Source organism: Pistacia vera, unplaced genomic scaffold (assembly GCF_008641045.1).
Source record: "Pistacia vera cultivar Batoury unplaced genomic scaffold, PisVer_v2 Contig33, whole genome shotgun sequence".
Lineage (NCBI taxonomy): Eukaryota > Viridiplantae > Streptophyta > Magnoliopsida > Sapindales > Anacardiaceae > Pistacia > Pistacia vera.
The window spans coordinates 94630-115336 of NW_022196146.1; the positions used below are offsets into that span (position 1 = coordinate 94630).

The window sequence follows — 20707 nt, forward strand, 5'->3', positions numbered from 1 at the left end:
ATTATACTACGAACAATATTCTGTTACAAGTTCAAATTATTATAAGTGCGACATTTATATTACAGAAAAATTATTCGTAATACAATAGACCATGTATAGTAACATCGCCCTGGGGATAAGATGATAATTACAAGCACAAATTATCTAAGCACAAGAAAAATCTATTTCACCAGCAAAGCAGTGCATGTATGCGGAAGAGAGATGAGATGAGATAAAGAAAATGGCACAAAAAGAGACAGCAATGTTATCAAAAAAGAGAAGATGGCGAGAATTTTACTTTACTGTCTAAACAAAATCTTCACAGGTTGCAAAATCTAACGAGTTCTTCCATATCATTGCTAACCCTGAGATATCTAGAAGTGTCATTTAATAATACATTCACCCAACTTATAAATTGATTTCTACCAAAAGAGGGGAAAAAATAATAAGCAAATCTTCAAAATTTAGATTACTATATTTGGGGGAAAAAGAATAGCAAGATTCCTATTATCTTATGGTTGTTGGTTGTTGGTCCCGAAAAAACATAGAAGATTAGTAGTGTACATTTTGACTATGCAGTAACTCAACCACAGCAGAAACCACTCCCTTTCCCTCCACAGAAAGGTCGAACCCTGGTTCCTCAATCTTCCTATTCAAAAGCTTGTCAAGCTCCCCTCGCAATTTCTGCAAAATTCATTAACATGATCAACCGCAAAATTCTTTGTAATGTTGTTTTAACTAAGATTTACTAAAAACCCATTGCATTAAAATCTTAGCATGTCAAGAAAAATCCAATATAAGTAGAAATTAGTTTGAAGTTCATCATGCAGCTGTTAAGCATCATAATAACATGAGATAAAGTGTGTTATTAACAAAAAAGAGTATTTTTGTCCGACCAATTAAAAGATGACCAAATTATACATGCATTCTTTAGATGAGGGTGTTTTTTTTTAATTAAAAAAACACACTTCTATACACAATTTCCTAAAAGAACATACATATTAAAAAGACTAAAGAAGCAATTACCCGTATCAACTCTAACACACTCTTTGATGCAGAGAAATGAAGGTAACCACCAAGCATTTCAATACCCTCCCCAGTTTTGCTTGGAATGAGATTGCCACCAAATAGTAACAAAGCATATTCTGATATGTTTGTCGAATCTCGGATAAAGATACTAGTTGTCTTCACCTTTTCACTGTAAACCATGTAAGGCAGAGGGAAAGTATGAATCCCAGCATTAACGGAAGCGGGATGGATGTCCACTTTCCCAACTTCTTTTGTGTAGAATGCCGTACGCTTTCCTCTTCTTTTGCATTGTACAACATTTGGGTAGAGCCCAGCACACAAGATTGCACATACCATCTCCAAATCATGGCTATACTGGTTGTAAGCCTACATGACACATGCACATATATGAGTCTAGTACTCCTCCAACATCAACTTCAGATGCATATGAATCATGTAACACAACCTCAGAAGATGGGAATAGAAGACCATGGTAAAAATACAACCACTATGTAATAGCAAAAATCTAAAGATTAATCATGCATATTAATAAAACAACAGTCAATTAACCACCTCCTAAAAGGAAAGATGAGAGGGAGAGAGAAAAGAAAGCTTGCTATTGAACTTGAAAAAATGAGAGCTCACATTAGCACCCTTGGATTTGTTCACAAAGCCTATATCTGATAGTAGATCCAGAAACTGGTTTCTCATATCCTCCATCATCTGCAAGGTTACTGGAGATAGATAATTTTCCCAACAGAAATCTCTTTCCCTTCTATTGCATTTTGCATCCTTATAACCTTCAAATGCTTTGAGAAGTGCTATGTGGTCACTGAATTATTAAAAAAAGAAAAAAGAAAAAAAAGATATTTAGATTTTCCATACACCAACAAAATGAACCATTTTGGGGGAAAAATCTGCAAAAGCCTAAGAGTAGGATGGCTGAGCTCAACAGCTCACCTGCAAGAATCACCGGCAAATGATCTTTTTGCTGCATCAGCTTCCTCTTTCCTATTTATTGGAAGGACAAATGGATCACGGTGTGCAAGGGCAGCCGCAATTGTTAAAGCGGGATTGAGGCATTGAAAGATGGCTCCCATTAGAAGCATCTTTCCGATATTTGGATCCACAGGCAGTGTGCAGAGATGGCGTCCTACAAGGCATTAATTAGGATTACAGTAAATCAACTATGGCAAATTAACAATAGAGAAAGAAGACAAATATCATGCTACATACCAAGTGGAGTAAGGTCTTCCATATCATCTAAAGCTCCAATTGTTTTAAGAAGTTCAATTGCATTTTGAACAGACAGGGCATCTGGAGGCTGAAGTGCCTTTGCCAAAAAAGACCCAACAGTTCCAAGCTGCAAGCTTTTGATATGGAGGCACAGCTCTTGCAAAGGTGTACGAAGAATTTCAGGCAGCTGATATTCAAGCATTGAATCGTGGATTATTCTTGGATACAATTTATAACAAACCCCAGGTTGAACACGGCCAGCACGACCTCTTCTCTGAAATTTCTCACCATAAAAACACACAGAGCTTTTCAGTAAGAGATAGACTTAGCAACAACAGCTAAAATGAAGAGAGAACCTTAAATTCCCATGTCACTGCCATGGTACCAAGTAAATACCTGACGTGCTGAAGCCTTTGAAATCCATGATGGCAACAGGCAAGCCAACTTGTTTAGAGCATCATAGCTGGTTTCCTTTGCCTTTCCACAGTCTACAACATACACAACATCATCTATGGTGATACTACTCTCTGCAATATTTGTCGCCAGAACAATTTTTCTACAAAGACACAGAGAAAATAAAAATTAGAAAAAACAAAAAAGTACCAAAAAATTAAGGTGACGAGATTAAAGGTGCTTTAAATGATTATAACTATGAGAGGCCTACAACATCTGACTGACATTTCACGATAAAGGAGCACAAAAAGAGAAATGTTTTCAACAAACAAATAACACAAAAAGTGACAAGCTGATAGCCAATAGATTAGTAAAATCCAGCTGGACTGCTATGCCAAAGTAACAGACAAACAATCTTTTCCAATTTAATGATATTCATTGCACAGAAAGTGCAAAACAAACATGATAATAGAATCTGATCTCACCCTAGGAAACCTATTTAACCAATAAGAGTTAACAACTGACAAGTAAATGCGGTAACCCATCTACAAGCTTGTGTTCTCCAGCAAGTTCATGATGATCAATGACACATTATATTAAAGAACCAAAAAGAATGGACCTAAATCTTCAAGGAATTCTATATAAAATTCTTCTTATAGGTTTTTTAATATATCTTCTCAGTTTCGTACACATTAATTAAAAAAAGAATGGCAACATCATAGCATAGCAAAATATTGTAAGCACAAAGGCCATATTGGCATGGGGAACAAGGTTATCTCGATGTGAATTTTCCATTCCAATAGTTTTCAAAAATCACAAACCCCATTCTTCACAAAGTCGGGTTGCAGAAAATAAGGAATTCGTATGAATTTATACTGACCAATATGGAAGTGCAATGAAATCTAAATTATGATAGCAAAGTTAGTCAGGTATTTATTAAAGTGAGTAATTCCAAACAGTGAGTGGCACAATCATATGTCTGTAAAGTCCACATATGAATATTCTCACTGGCACACCATTAATAACTAAGAAATTAACAACCCCGGTCCTGTACTAACAAAATATCACACAGGGCAGAAGAAATCATTCAAAATTTTGAAAACAGGATATGATTATCAGCAGAATCATATTCTCAAAGTGCAAATAAAAAATGTAAACTAGAAATCTGGACTTAAACTTATGCATGCATGAGTTAACTCTATGGAAGAAGTGATCAGAGTTTCAGGTAACTGTCATGTTCTGCCAACTGAGCTCACTAAAAGTCAAAATTATTAGAACTTCCATCAACTCTCATACACAAAAATAAACTCTTTACATATGATAATTAACTCCTGCATACATGAGTTGAGGAGAGGACTATATACATATATTAAATGCCACTAGAGTAACAGAATTAACATCAAGGTATTAACCTCTTGTTAGGGGGCGGAAGGTCAAATATTTCACGTTGATTGATGGTTGGCATTGAACCATGTACAGGAAGGACTAGAAACTTGCTCGGATCTCCAAGAAATCTGTTTACTTTAATCTTGTCAAGTAGCTTACAAATCTCATCCCAACCCGAGAGGAATACAAGAATTGCTCCATCACCTTCATGGCGACAGATATATTCAACTGTTGACTCCACCTAAAAATAATGTTCAACAAAAGGTATATGGTTATACAGACTCTCAGTTGAGTGGAGGTGCAGGAAACAATAGTCAATAGTAATCAACAATACAGGAAGTAAGAAGTGAATTCCTGTTCTTATAAATACAAGACACAGTGAAAAAAAAAAAGTAGTGGAAATAAATTGCAATATTTCAGAATAAGATGCTGCCTTGCAACATTAACCATCAAAAGGAGCAAAATACTTTAGTAAGCAAGCAACCACTAAAACATCATCAGAGAGTTGCATATTCTACACACATTTCCTCAACACCATAAAGTTTCATAATGGCAATTAAGCAAGTCAATTACCACAGTAGACATTTCTCAGATCAAAGTACATACCAAACCCAAATCAAGCTGTGAACCTGACCAAGCTTCAAGAGATGCTCGAGTAGATGCACTGTAATTTTTATAGGTAGAATCAATATCAACATCCTACATAAACAAAGCAGTTGTTTGAAATAAGTATTTAATGTAATCAGAGAACGACTTCTTAGCTGCAAAGCGAATGTTGAGGAAAAATGCATATTTTGTCTGTTCACTAAGAAAGCATTACATCTGCACCTACAAGATAAAAACCTAGGCATCAATATAAAGATTCAGCAACAAATTTGAGAGGGAAGCCACATGATCTTTGAAACCATCCTTACACAGTATCAACAATTAAAATTAGCAAAAAGCCATAAACTACAGAATGTCATTTACAAGAAAGGTCCAAACAAGTACAAAAGTATTTTAGATTATGAATTCTGTAAAAAATTCTGCATGTTTCCAGACCTAAGTCAGTGAATTAAAATAAGCAAAACTCTATTTACATCAAAGTTGACCTACAATAAGCGCAGCTACATGAGAAAGTGTATGGATATTTGAACCTATACTCCTGAAGAAATATAGATGTGTCAAACCCAGATTCATGCAAACATCTGCATTTCTAACTACCAAGCAGCTAAGCATGAAGCTGCAGGAAACCCAACAAAATACTAACCATCATTTTCAATAATAGCCATTGGTTAGCAGGCACATAATATGTTTCAATATTTCCTGCAGAGTGAGATCATTTTGTCTCTCCTATTGGCTGAAAATAATTAAATTAAAGATCAATCCAGATGAAGGAATCAGGGACCCCTGTTTTCTTCAAAATTGTCCCTATATGCATATGCTATATTTAGTAAGGATTAGTTCAGAAAAGTATATCAACAAAAAATGACATGAAGTAAAATTCGATAACTGGCGATCATCATAAAACCTTTTCAGAATTTACTCAAGCAAATGTAAATTAGGTTGGTTAGATTCATAGTTCTAAACATGCCTCAAATAAAGCAGTTAAATGATCTTTCTTTGAATCTTGCTCTCTCCTTTTTCTTCTTGAGTTTCCCTGGAAGCTGTCAAACTCTGACTTTATGTTGTAATGGGTTTTCTGCAAAACATCTTCTAGAAATAAATCTGCCACAGGAAAAGTCAATCCCTGCCAATACATTTAAATATAAATGAATAAAAAGTAAATATAGCAATAACTATAATGACAATAATAATGAGTTTGATATGCAAGTAAGGTACATGCATTCAAAAAGTTCATAAATACAAGTTCCGCTTCAATAAAATTGAAATGATTATTATACCGGAATGTGTATAATTGGGGCATTTCCAAAATATTTGGAGAACAAGTCAGCATTAATGGTAGCACTCATCAGGATGAGACGGAGATCTGGACGCCGGGGAAGAAGGTCACACAAAATTATTAACAAAAAGTCTTCATTCATTCCTCTTTCATGAATTTCATCAACTAGCAAATGGCTCACATGGTTTAAATCTGGGTCCTCAACCTGTTCACATCAAATTTGGGATAGAAAGAATACAAAATGTCAAAAAGTTAAAGGTTCTGCAAGGATTTCCACAAATACAATAACAGAAATTTGGGGGGAGGGGAACCTGGGAGGTAATTTACAATAGACAATTTTGTTTCCTATTAAAAAAAAAAAAAAAAAAAAAAAAGACAATCTTTACAAAGGACATAAAGTAAGAAAAACATGTTACCAATTGCCGAAGTAATACTCCAGTGGTGCAAAAGAGTAGCCTTGTTTGAGCAGAACGCTTCGACTCCAGGCGAATCTGATAACCAACAGTGTCACCAAGATTCTCTCCTCTTTCTGAGGATATTCGAGCTGCAACAGATATGGCAGATATACGACGAGGTTGAGTGCAAATTATGTTGCAATTAGCACCACGCAGACCTGATATCTCCTCTTCCAAAATAAACTGAGGAAGCTGCGTTGTTTTACCGCAACCTGTCTCTCCTGAAACTACTAATACCTGTATCACCAAATAAAAAATACTGGAATTCAGGAAAACTGGTTAAGCACTACAATAAACAAATTAATTTAGAAGGAAAATAATTAGATTGATCATTAGCCGAGCATTTGAGGGGGAAAAAAGAAACATTTTACCAAATGATTCATTAGAAATAAGAAATTAAGAGGGAAAAATGGCAGACACAATACAAGGAAAACGTATTAAAACCCCATATAGATAATCTGGCAACAGGTATTAACGTGTGGAGATGATACTGCCTAGAAGCTGAAATGTTGTTGAAATATTTAATTAGAATAGTTATCCATCAATCATATAATAATAGTCCCTTCCTCTCACCTTATCCTAATTTTTTCATTCATCCAGAGATAAATGCAGCTAAATTTAAAAGCTTAAATGAAATTTTCATAATTCAAAGGGCATCAATCATAGACCAACCTCTAGACACAAACTACAGAAAGCAAAAAGCACGTGACTTTACCATACAGATAGGAATTTGCCACTCACCATGCTAAAACATACTGCACAGCACATTGCAATATCTGTGATTACCTAGGGATGTAAACACATTTGATTTATCATGCTAAATGGTGAACATTTAGGTATTGAATTCCCTAGCCAAAGAATATAGAAAATTTTCTATTTATTGAAAGAGATTTACAGTTTACAAAGCCACTGGAATAATTCTGTGAGCATTAATGGTCATTAAAGTTTCTTTAGTGTAATTTAAAACAATTAGTAGACAAGAGCTTCCAGTACAATATCATAGAACCTGATTTTCTGCAACAGCCTTCAGAAACTCAGCTTTCATTTTGAATGCAGGAAGATTTTCTCGGAGAGATTGCATGGCCTTCACACTGTTACTAGCCTGCAAGTAAAGAACAAACAGCATGGGAAATTTCCAACATTCTACCTTTCCACATTCATAGATTCAGCCTTATATGGCATGAAGATGGTAAGAAAAAATCATCTGAAGAGAACACCAGAATAGCACATGTACCATCAGTTTCTCCTGCCTCTCCTTAAGTTCAAAATTAAGTTTCTCCTTGTTAGCATCAGTATCTGCCACAGAGACAGGATTAGCTATTTTTACATTGAGTGACACTTGTTTGCCTCCCTGGTCAGATGCCACACCAGAATTATTAACAGTTACTGTCCCCTGTGAGCTATTCAAAAGGTTTCCAACTCTCCTTTCAATTTCTGTAGACATCTTAATCTGCAAAAAGGTCAAAAAATATATAAATTCAGATACACTCAACAGCCAATGATGATATTAAACTTACATAACTTGCATTTGTTTTTACCTCTTTCTGTGTGGATCCATGACGTTCATCAAGATCTGCCCGATACATTGGTAAAGGAACTTTGCTAACCACAAGTGCCTTCCCTTTATTATATGCATGACTTTCTTTCCACAAGCACAAAATCATGAAAAGCAATTGTGAGATGAAGCTTCATGATGCTAAAATAAGCATGTAGCGTTAAAAAATTTTGTGCAGATCAACTCCTTTACATTTACAAGAACCCCTAATTAAACCATAAAGATACAGGCTTGTATAAAGATTAAAAATAAAAAATATATATATTTATGTGGCAATAACATCATAGACGTGGACCTTCCAAATATGAGGAGTTTATGAGTCAAAATTCTCAACAAACTTGCAAAAGCATTTTCAATCTCTAGTTCTATCTTGACCAATATAAATCAAATTATTCCTTAATACCTTATGCACTATTCCTTGAAAGACTATTAGTAAAATACAGCTTTATAACAGTTTGCCAATTCCATTAACTACAGTATGATGCCAAGTTATACTACTTACAAGTAAAGACCTAATTGATAAGCCATAATAGACAAGGTTTGCTGGTCTGCACGACTGAAGTTATGCTTTATTATCATCTCTTGCTCTTCTGCACTTTTCATTTGCTCCATCTTACCCCACCATTCATTCTCATCAAGAGTTTCCATCTGAAAAAAATACAGATGTGTTTATAAGAACTACAATAAAATGATTAGACCATTTATGCAAAACCTCATCAAGGAGGAGAGGCATAACTAATATATTTAACAGAAACAAAGCAAACACAAGCAACTGATTATGAATTTTATCGCAAACAAATTAAAGATAAGTTACCACTTGGTTTGCACCTAAAAGCACTTCTTCTTTTTTTTGTTTTTTTTTGCTTTGATGAGCAAAAAAAACGTTTCCCAGAAAAAAAAAAAAAAAAAAAAAAAAAAAAAAAAAAAAAAACAAAGGGACATTTTTAGGGAAAAAGAAGAAACTTTCTCTGCTTGCTCAAAGCCAAATCTTATTGCTTTCAAAAGTTTCAAACCTCACCCTCTTTTACAAGCTACTCTGGAGTGCTTTCAGTATATCAACGCAACATAATATTTCAGAAGCAGTAAACAAAAGCCATATTGAAAACAATATGATTGTTTCAGAAGCAGCAAACAAAAGCTAAAGCAGGAGAAGACAAGTGGGCAATGAAAATGCAAAAGATAGCGATATTTACTAATCCGAAGTGGAGTGGTGACTTGCTAAAACTACCATGTGATATAATCATATTCCATTGTTAATTTTACAACAAAATGCAAGCTAAATGGTACAAAATTAAAAATTTACGCCTTACCACATCATGCTCTAGTTACAAACAACACATTCCCCATACAATAACTATCAAAAACAATTTATACCAGAGCATAAAATACCACTTTGTACGCACCAAAAGGTTCAAAAATAAGCAAATAAACGTCCGAACCAAAAAATGTCTAAATTAGGCCTCAAATTCTAGGTTTCGATTTCCTTCCAACTCATTTTCACATCCGCATCAAGTAAAAAATGTATCGATTTAATCAATAACTCAAAAGTTTATACTCATAAACCCTCAATAATACTACAATGCGAGCACATAGAGTACAGAACACGTCAGCGCGTGGTCCCCACTCGCCCATCCAAAGAAATTTTCATGCTAAACAACACTACATGAGCACTGTATCCAAATACCTCGGCTGCTTGCTGGCGCAAGCGCTCGGCACGCCATACCGGGTCCCACCATCGCTGCTCGCCGCCGCGACCTCCACCACGACCTCCACCGCGTCCGCCGCCTCCACGTCTGCCTCCGCCGCCGCCTCCGCGGCGACCGGAGGACGATGAGGACGCGCCGCGGCGACCGCCTTGGTTGTTAGGGCGGTACGACATGGCAAAGGTTATTGAGGTTGGGATCGAAAGTCTTTGTACTGTTGTTGGCGCGGCTAAAAACGAGAAGAAATGTTTGGAAGAAAAGAAAGTGAAGTTCGCTCCGAGAAACCGCTGAGACATTTATTTATTAATTTTTATTTTATTCTATTTATATATTTGTCATAGCGCTGTGTTGACATAACTGGACCGCACTGTGCACTGAGTCGAAATGGAGGAGCGCGAGTGGGGTTTCTGTTGTTATAATATTACTAGTTTAAGGCCACGCGCGTTGCGCGGATTGCTTTTGAATTTTTTTTTTTTTTGATATATTGTTTATCTTTTGAATTGTTTATTTCCCTCTCAATTTTATGTTAAAAAGCAAATTTTATTGAAGGCATTGTTTGATACACTGAATAAAAGTTTTTCATATTGTATTAATGAATAATATTTTATTTTAATTACATATTAATTTTATGTGAAAAAACAATATTATATTGTATTTATTTTATGATATATTGGATAATAGAATTAATAATAATAATTTTTTTCATTATTACACATTGATATATACTTATTATTTAATGTAATTTGCTAATATATATATATATATATAGTTGATACAGAAATCTGCACTAACCAGTAAGATCCGAAAGACCTTGTCAGGATCGGAACTGATGTGTGCATGATTACGAGTAATCAGCGATGAGTTGATGATAATGCTAGAAAGTAAATGACAAAGTGAACTTTTAAAGTGGTTCGGCAAAGTTAACTTCCTACGTCCACTATGTTTTGTGTATATGTTGTGAGAGTTTACAATGTAGTTTTAATCCAGAATTTGTATCCCCCTCCTCATCGTTTTAAGGGGTTTATATACAAGATTTACATAAAGAAAAGAGCGAAATTAAGGGGATTACAAATGATTTGAGTCACAATTCTGATATCCTTGCGATTGAACGCTATGATCGCGTAACGATAACTGTTGATCTAGTCATTCTCGCGATATCCGGGATCTGAAGTAATCTAGGGATTGATTGATTAATTCCTAGGATTGTCTGCGACTAGCTTGTGTTGGGTCGAGCTATGGCTCGACGAGCTTATGTTGGGTCGATCAATCATAGTTGCCGAGATCATTTTGGGCCGACTATATCCTCACATTGGCCTGAGCTTGGCGAAAAAACAACAGACAACATTTGCCCCCTAGTGTTCGATGCTTCTGTTAGTAAACGATCCAGTTACGTAGCGAAAAACAAAAATATTTACGACATGGATCGTTACATAGAACCAAGATCTAGGTACAAAATTACAATATATATATATTAAACAGGAATTTGCAGAAAATCAATTTAAAGGTTTAGAAACCATACCCATGTTTGGAGGCTCCTCCAACTTGTCTCGGAATGGGTTTTGCTACTGACCCAAGTGTAGGATCGAACCGATATAGTCCACACGAAGATAATCGTAAGGAACTAAAGAGGGATTTGCTAGATCCTCTTTAGTCTTAAGAAACAAGAAGGAAATGAAGAGTATTTGATTTTCAATCAAAATTAAAACTGGTGTGGGAGAGAGTGTTTTGGGGTTGTGGGTTTTTCTTTTCAATGAAAAGAATGAATGAATAATATCTCACTTCTTTTTCAATTAAAACTTTTCTTTTATAGTGATACTTTAATTGCCCTATTCCCATATGGAATAGGCTTGGGTTTCAACCCAAACACCCTTTGTTTCCAAACACTCCCAATTAGGTATTTATTTTAGTCCATCATTATCTTAATTAAAATCAATTAATATATATTTAATATCTATATTAACATTTAACAATAATGATAATATATTTAAATATATGCGAACACATATTTAAACGTAATTTTACTTATTTAATTTTTCTAACAAATTAAATAAAGGCTACGACCTTAGCTAATTTAATTGCACTGTGAAATTACCAAAATACTCTTTCGCCTAAAAAGATGAAAACGCCCTTCTTTCTTTCTAAGTCTTAAATTATCTTCTATGTGTGTGATCTATAGGCTCCTCATCTTACCGATAGTGTATAGTATCGCGATTAACACCAATTAATCGTCTCACTAAACACAGACAAAGATTGGCCCCTAGCAAGGCATCATGGCCACCCGATAGATTCATATTCAGCAAAGTAACTACTTATCAACGATATGGTTACCGTACAATTCGATCCTTTCATCATCCGCTATCTCGACGAGACCGAGGCATAACGCCCCTTGGTAAAGAAATCTACGATAACAACTGCGAACTTAACGCCCCTTTTTCCCTGAGGTAGTCAATGCCCCAGATCGTGAATGGGCAAGGGCTTGTCAGAGTGGTCAATTCTTGTGGGGGAGCTCGCAGAATGTCTGCAAATCTCTGGCATCTATCACATCTACGGACGTAGTCTGCCGTATCATCATAAACCGTTGGCCAATAGTATCCCTGGCGGAGCACCTTGTAGGCTAAAGATCCACCCCTTGCGTGGTTTCCGTAAATGCACTCATGTATCTCTCTTAGAACGTAATTTGCATCTTCGTGGTCAGTACATCGCAGCAATGGTACATTGAAGCCTCGCTTGTACAGTTTATCGTTGACGAGTGTGTACCAAGCTGCTTTTGTGTGGAGTTTTTTAGCTTTGGTCTTGTCCTCTAGTAGTGTGTCGTCCTTCAAGTAGGCGATGATTGCATCTAGCTATAACTTTGACTTGTGGCTAACACCGGATTTTGTAAAGCGGAGATGCTTGGTTTTGGGAGGAATTTAACTGTGATTGAATCGACATTCTCATTGTTCATTGTAGAGGCTAGGTGAGCTAGTGCATCTGCCTGCGAGTTTCTCTCCTTTGGGATCTAGTGGATGGTAAAAAACCTAAATTGTCTGAGCTCGGTGTCCACTTGCTGGAGGTAGTCTGCCTTTGCCTAGTATTCCCTGATAACTTGATGGACCACGAGTTGTGAGTCATTATAGGTCTTGATGGACTCTGCCCCCATTTCCCTAGCGAGACGAAGACTTACGAGCAATGCCTTATATTTAGCTTCTTTATTGGAGGTGTTGAACCCGAATCTTACCGCTGCTCTGATTGGATCTCCCTCCGGACTTTCAAGCAAGAGGCCCGCTCCTGGTCCCTTCTCATTCGAGGAGCCATTTATATATAGAGTCTATAGCCATAAGTTGTCGCTCTTTGGTTTCTGTTGCTCGATCTCTTCCAAGGTATCTACCTCTTGCGAGCTTGATTCGATGTATGGTTGATAGGAGAACTCATATATAAAATCTACCACGGCTTAGCCTTTGGTCAATGTCTTCGGGATGTACTTGATGTCATGCTGACTCATCTCTATTATCCACTGGATCAGTCTACCCAATGCCTTAGGCTTCTGTATTATTTTTTTCAAAGAGAAGTTCGTCAGCACATGGATGGAGTGTGCTTGGAAATAGGGTCGCAGCTTCCTGGCGACAACAATAAGGGCGTAGGCAAGCTTTTCCATCTCTAGGTACCTTGTGTTGAGCAGTCTCTTGCTCACATAGTACACAGACTTTTGTATTCCTCCCTCTTCGCGTACCAACACCGCGCTGACAGCAAATTTGGATACCGACAAATACAATAGTAGCGGCTCACCCTAGATGGGCTTTGACAATAAGAGAGGTTGTCTGAGGTGTTTCTTCAGCTCTTGGAAGGCTCTTTCACACTCTTTTGTCCACTTGAAACCTTTCTTCCCTTTTAAGGTCTAAAAAAATGGTAAACACCTGTCCGTGGCTCGGGAAACGAACCTGCTGAGCGCAGCCACACGTCTAGTTAGACTCTATACCTGTTTAATGTTAGTTGGGCTTTTCATGTCAAGCAAGACCTGAATCTTCTCCAGGTTAGATTCTATACCCTGTTGGTTTACGAGGAAGCTTAGGAACTTCCTGGAGCTCACTCCGAAAGCTCATTTCAATGGATTGAGCTTCATTCAATACTTTCTAAGGATGTCAAACATTTCCCCTAGATGCTCAATATGACTTTCGACGACCTTTGATTTGACAAGCATATCATCGATGTATACTTCCATGGAATGGCTGATTTGATTGGCGAATATCTTGTTCACCAAGTGTTGGTAGGTCGTGCCGGTAGGTCGCGCCAGCGTTCTTGAGGCCAAACGGCATAACCCTGTAACAATAAATTCCACGGTTAGTAATAAAAGAAGTATGCTCTTCGTCGGGCTGGTACATCGGGATCAGATTATATCCCAAGCACGCATCCATAAATCTAAGTAGTGTATTTTTTGCTGTCGCATCTACAAGCTAGTCGATCCGTGGTAGCGGAAAGTTGTCTTTCGGATAGGCTTTATTTAGGTCCGTAAAGTCAACGCAAGTCTGGGTATCTGACTTTTCTAATGAAGTTGATTTCTAGGAGTTTGTCGACTTCATCTTTGAGCGCTTGAGAGCGCTCTACATCCATGGCCCTTCTTTTATGTCTTATGGGCCAAGCTTGTGGGTCGAGGTTTAACCCATAGCATATCACCTCGAGGCTGATCCCAACCATATCAGCATGCACTCACGCGAATACGTCTAGGTTTTTCTTCAAGAACTCGACCAGATTATCGACCATCACTCTGCTCAAGCTGTTGCCGATCTTCAGTATGCGAGTTGGATCCTTCTTACTAACACTTACTCCTTTCAGCTCCTTAGTTTGTCCCATAGTGGACTCCTCTTTGTGGCTACGAGGATCTATGGTGTCTTCTAGCGATCCGGGGTTTGGCTTGGATTCTGCGATGATCATGGTCTTTAGGTGCAGCCATTTCTGTGTGGCATTTATAACCCGATTATAACATTCTCGTGATTCTTTGGTGTAGCTCCTGATTGTCGCAACTCCCCCGGGAGTCGAAAATCCCATTGCTTGGCAGCGCATCGACGTGACCACGCTTAAATCATCCAAGATTGGCCTTTCAAGGATGACATTATGTGTGGTCAGGCAGTCCACCACCAGGAATTCGCCCATCACAGTTCTGTCCTTTGGTTTAGCCCCTAGTGTTACGGGAAGGTCAATAGTACCTTTGGGAACCAGGCTGTCCCCGGTGAACCCATAGAGCGGCGAAGGGCACATTTGTAGGTTCCTTTCTGTGAATCCCATTCCTCGGAAGACTCCTAAGAAAATAATGTTTGTCGCACTCCCATTGTCAACCATAACCCTTAATACTCTTACGTTGCCAATCCTAGCTACGATTACAATCGCGTCATGATTGTGACGAGGGGATGTTTCACACTCGTCTACTGTGAACCCATTACCTCACTTTCCTATTTAGGCCACTTGGGCGGCTTTTGTTTGCAACTCATTATTTGAGGGATTGAGTTCATTCTGGCCTCCCGAGCGTATTGCTGGCGGGCTCTTCTCGAGCTTCCCGCTATATCCGGTCCTCCGTAGATTATATTCATAAAGACCTCACTAGGGTTTGGCGGAGCCTGTTAAGCCAGTCTCTTCTTCCTAGAGCCCCCCTCATTCTTTCCTGAGTGGGCAGCCTCTTCGCCTCTCTGGATACCTTATAGATGTGGGCGATGTCTTGAGTAAGAGGGTGTACTTCGCATACCGTGGGAAATGCTACTTGTCTCCGCGGTTATCTACTTTCTATTTCTTTGGGAATCTATTACGATCCCTATCACTGCAGTCTTGGCCCCCACAATTATCCTAGGGGCAATCTTGTCTCCTGTCCGAGGCCCCCTGCCTCGAGCTCCTGGCTAGTGCCGCTAACAAGCTCTTTACTCGTTGGTATTTTTCGGCTATCCGGTAGAATTTGGTCAGGCTCACATGGTCTTCATTCTGGAGCTCTTTCCACAACTTCATGTTGGTCTGATCTCTGCGATCAGAAGAGTCTGAATGGATTCTTCGGGGGGCATCAGCAACTTTTGCTTGCCCGTTCTGGAACCTCGTTAAATATGAGGTTAGCGATTTGTCTCACTCTTGGCGAATGTTGCTCAAGTAGCTAAGCAGTATTGCGAACTATCTCCTTGCCTAAAACTACTATAGATATAGCATAGAGAATTGTTATGAGGAGTTGATGGAGTTCGCCTTGAGCCGTTTTTACCACCTCTTGGCATCTTCAACTAACGTGACTGTGAAGCACTAGCATTTCACTAAGTCACTGACTTGATGTAGCTCCATTAGGTCATTAAAGTTGTTGAGATGATCTCTAAGGTCCCTCCTCCCACCAAACTTGCTTTCTGGTGCCTTGAATCCTTGTGGAAGCAAGGCTTGGCGAACTTCCACCAAGTTGTTCTGGCAAGCTTTTAGATCGTCGAGCATCATTTGCATGCGATCCAAGTCTTCATTTTGGTTCCCCTGGTTGGCTCTGTTAAGTTGTACCTCGAGCAAGTGGGTTCGCAAGTCTGTCGCTTGCGAAGGTCCTCTAATGCGCACATTGATATGCGATGTCGAGTCATGATGATTGGGTTGGTAGGTTCTATCATGCTCGTCGGTGCATTGCTCCTGACGTCAGTCATAGCCGGAACGTCGGTTATTGGCAGATCAACACACAGGGCTCGCTTCGCGAGCCTGCGAAGATCAATCTTATCTTGGGCGTGGGTTAAAACCGGCATGCTGATGCTGGGGATACCGTCGAGCTTCTCAGTGGTGTCCGTCCTTTTTGCTTTCTCTTAACAGCTCCTTCCCTAGTCGCCTCCCGAGGTTTGTTTGCCCGTGGGACTCTTGCTCATATGTGAGGAGTTGCCTGTGAGGTTCGCCCCCTAGCGGCGACGAAATGGACTGTCAACTTGCAGAATTCATACCTGTTGAGGTAACGTTCGTGAAGTGCAGCTGGTCGAAGTTTTGGGCGACTGGTTGTTGGTTCTTCAGCTCAGCCACGTTCTGTTGCATCGCCTGTGCAACCATTGTTCTGATCATCTCCATCAGCTGGCCGTTCTCAGGATTTGATGTCCCTGCCCCCTAATTATATGCAGCATGCTGAGTTGGTGGCACAGGTGGTCAGCGTTCAACATTTTCCTGTTACACCTCCTGGTGGGTGGTCTCTTGATTTTTGGCGGTAGTTCTTGATCTGGTGAACACCATTTTGGTCCTAGGATAGGTAAATCGTGGTGAACGTTTGTCGGGATCTTTGAAATAGTGGCGGAAGCCCTCCTTCTAGCGCCAAAATGTTGATACATAAATATGTACCAACCTGTGAGATCCGAACAACCTTGTTAGGATCAGAACTGATGTGTGCATGATTATGGGTAATCAGCGATGAGTGGATGATAATGCTAGAAAGTAAATGACAAAGTGAACTTTTAAAGTGGTTCGGCAAAGTTAACTGCCTACGTCTACTATGTTTTGTGTATATGTTGTGAGTAGTTTTAATCCAGAATTCGTATCCCCCTCCCTATCATTTTAGGGGGTTTATATACATGATTCACATAAAGGAAAGAGCGAAATTAAGGGGATTACAAATGATTTGAATCACAATTCTGATATCCTTGTGATTGAGTGCTTTGATCGTGCAACGATAACTGTTGATCCAGTCATTCCCGCGATATCTGGGATCTAAAGTAATCTGGGGATTGATTGATTAATTCCTGGGATTGTCTGTGACTAGCTTGTGCTGGGTCGAGCTATGGCTCGATGAGCTTATGTTGGGTCGATCAATCATAGTTGCCGAGATCATTCTAGGCCGAGATATATCCTCGCGTCGACCCGAGCTTGGCAGGAAAACCACACACAACATATATATATAAAGCTGAATACCCATGCGAGTTGTTCGCCATGTGGCACGTTTCGGAACTCATATAATTGTTTCATTTTGACACATAGGATTTGTGGTTGCTATGTGGTTGAATTTTTATTGGTGATGTTGTAGAGAGATATTAATTGCTGAATTGGTATTCCAAGTCCAAAGGTAAAAGCATAGCTATTTGAGTGACACGTATGACACTTTTTTCTTTTCTTTTCTGTTTTTTAGCTCTAAAATTGGTTTATTTTGGAGCTCTAGAATTGCTCTCTCTTGCCACGTTGGATGTGTGGTTTAATGAGATATTTTTAACTCTAAGATTTATGAATACCCATGCTAGTTGTTCGCCATGAATACCCATGCGGATTGTTCGCCATGTGGCACATTTTGGAAGATCTAGAATTGCTCAATTTTGACACATTGGACAGTCAAATTGCTCTATCTTGACACGCTGGGTTGGTATTTATTATGTCATCTATAATTAATAATTAATAATGATGATGATAATACAGGTGTATTGCATTAGCATTCCAAAGATGTGAATTAATAACAAGTATACAGGTGTATTAGATTGCTATTACTTATTGCATTGTATTGACATTGGAAAACTCTCTTCGTATTGAATTCGTATTTAATTGCATTGGTATTCGGAAGGTCTAAATAAGGGGTTATAAAAGAGGCGCATGTTCAATTGTGGATCATCACAATTTGTTAATTGGTGTCAACAATACGTCTGGTCTTTTGCTAATTGTTTATAGGTCATGTTAGTTTGTGTCAATAATATGTCTGCTCTTCATGTTTTTTTTTACTATTTATGTTTTTGTTGTTGTTTATAGGTCAAAGATCATGAATCGGCACGGAATAAAGGCATGATGTATGATTGACACTGTCAAATGAGTTGTTATTTTGATTTGTTCTTCTGAACTGTAAGTATATCTTCTAACTATTTTAATGTGAAATTGTAAGTATGTCTCCTATCTATTTTAAAGGTTATTGTTAGATTGAATGATTATTTTTGTTCGGTCAATTTATTTGATTGATTAATTGTATTCCTTCCGAACGGTGAGTCTGTTCCTTGATAATTTTAATATGAAGATTAATTAAATTTTGTTGTTGTCATTTCTAGGTACCAGTTTTTATATGAATGGATAATTGTTCGTTATCGATGTTGATATAAAGGTCGATTATGTTTTATTGTGTTTGTTTTCAAAGGGATGAGGATATGCATTTGTTATTTCGTTTGTAGAGTCATTTTTACGTTACGTCCATTCTGCCGATCAACCGGCATGAGATGTTAATTTGTTGATTTCGTTTTCAAGTTATAGGGAAAAAACTTGACGTGTTCATACAATGGTCAGTGTGTTATGTATCAAGTTATGTTTATTAAGTCTTCAGTGAGGTTATTGATTTGGTATGTCTGTGGTTGCAGCCGATCGGTGTGAACTACATGAAATAACATGATAGATCGGCTTCCAGTTTCGACCGAACAGTGAGTATTTGTTGTCGGTATATTCATACTATGGGCAATTAGTTTTTCCCTGTATTGTTGACGCTGAGTAACATTAAGCGTTGATAGTTTGTATTTTGTTTAAATATTTTTTTACTGTTTTTTCTATCATGCTATCTATTTGTCCCAGTCGATATGTGAGTATTTGTTTTGGGACTGAACTTTTTATGTTAACAAGGCTTGTATGAGGATTGTTTTTGTTGGCTCTGTTTTTAGGTGACACAATCGGCCCTCAACTATTATCGATTTGTGCTGCTCGGTGCACTGTTGTCACAAAGTAACATTATCCGATAGTAGTTGAGGTTCAATTTTGTGATTTATGAATGGAATCTTTTTGTATCGGAGTTGGTCATTGTGGATGTCAACGATTCGTCCTAGTCAATGGGAAAGTCCGCGACATAAGATTTGGTTATTCCGGTTCAGTGTTGCTGGATTGTGATAGTTGCTTTTGTGCAAGTTATTTTACCTGCATGAACATTTGTAGTTTGGAATTTAATGATGTAAAGATTTGTTGGTTGTATTCAATATAAGGTGATTTTGAGATATTCAACTGTGTGTTCCAAACATCTATGTATTTATTAATACTCAGGCAATATATCAAAGGTGTGCTTTTTGGATCGTGATATATTATGGGAATGAATTATAACAAACAAATCGAGTTTTTTAAACAAATTATAAAGGCAATTAATTACATCATGGTTATGGTTCAACAATGCAATGTAGACCTCGATGATACCTTCATCTGTTGAAATTTTAAGCATTCTTAAATGATGGATGAATTATATATCGGTGTTTACCTTATTACCATTCTATAGCCAAATTGATGGTTTGACAGTGAAGTTATCAACCACAGCAGGCTTTGAGCAATCATAATTATGGACGATGTTTAGGCAATGAATTTCATACAATTTGTTAGACATTTTTTTTATAACTGTCGAACTATAATATTAATAAAAAAATTGAAGTGGCTTGAAGTCTCTTTCAGTTGAAAATTTCAGTATCAGTATGTGAACGATAAAGTTTATGATTTGCATTGTAATAAACCATTTGCTGTAAGATATATATTTATCCAAAATTGATAGGTACAGTGTACTGTTATGTGATACTTTCAATGTGATATTAGTATTAATGGTTAGGATATCAGAATTTTGGTTTAATTATGGGTTAATGTACTTTCTTTTTGATTGATGTGTTTGGTTTTCTGATATTTAATGTGGTTCTTAATATTGTGTTTTTATTAAAGTGTTGATGAAATAGATGGTATTGTTTATGCACATAATAGTATAAGTTTGTGTCATATGCGATTTAAATAAGAATTACAGTTGCCCACATAAAAAAATAAAAAAAATAAAAAACTTCCAGTTGTTATTTAATTTTGTTATTATTGTTTTGTTGTTTATTAAGTGTTATTGAAGTTGATGCAATTTTGTGGATATATATTTATCTGAAAGAAATCGATACATTGTATTTGCTATGTATTATTGTTAAGATGAAATTAATGTGAATTGTGTAGAGTGTTTATCTGAATGTGAAGGGTTTTATACATAACTCTTGAAATTAATGTGTTTGTACATCATTTGTTCGTATATCAAGCTATCCAAATTTCGTACATCCTTAAATCATGGGTAAGTATCCAAATCCATGGTTTAGCACTGTTCCTAGAAAAGTTATAAGAAATTATAAATGTAATTAATTATATCATGATTATGGTTCAGCGATGGAATCTGGGTCTCGATGAAATTCTAAGCATTCTTAAATGA

The 20707-nt window shown here is 37.5% G+C and overlaps 1 protein-coding gene across 2 annotated transcripts; it reads right to left on the reverse strand.

Annotated features, from left to right (window-relative positions):
* Nucleotides 1–242: 242 nt before the first annotated feature.
* LOC116137549 (DExH-box ATP-dependent RNA helicase DExH1) lies at nucleotides 243–9966 on the reverse strand. Of its 2 annotated transcripts, XM_031423245.1 has the most exons (16): nucleotides 9579–9966; nucleotides 8397–8542; nucleotides 7878–7977; nucleotides 7574–7789; nucleotides 7346–7441; nucleotides 6301–6576; nucleotides 5886–6089; nucleotides 5576–5731; nucleotides 4609–4701; nucleotides 4029–4243; nucleotides 2620–2779; nucleotides 2224–2497; nucleotides 1948–2140; nucleotides 1633–1819; nucleotides 1006–1374; nucleotides 243–663 (listed from the first exon to the last, which is right to left on the reverse strand). In XM_031423245.1, exons 1-16 carry the CDS (start codon nucleotides 9891–9893, stop codon nucleotides 532–534), a joined length of 3132 nt encoding a protein of 1043 aa, XP_031279105.1. In that variant the 5' UTR covers nucleotides 9894–9966; the 3' UTR covers nucleotides 243–531. The 2 variants fall into 2 exon arrangements, with proteins under 2 accessions (XP_031279105.1, XP_031279106.1); XM_031423246.1 differs by lacking the exon at nucleotides 9579–9966 and having other exon boundaries at nucleotides 7878–7981; nucleotides 8397–8535.
* Between the last annotated feature and the right edge of the window lie 10741 nt (nucleotides 9967–20707).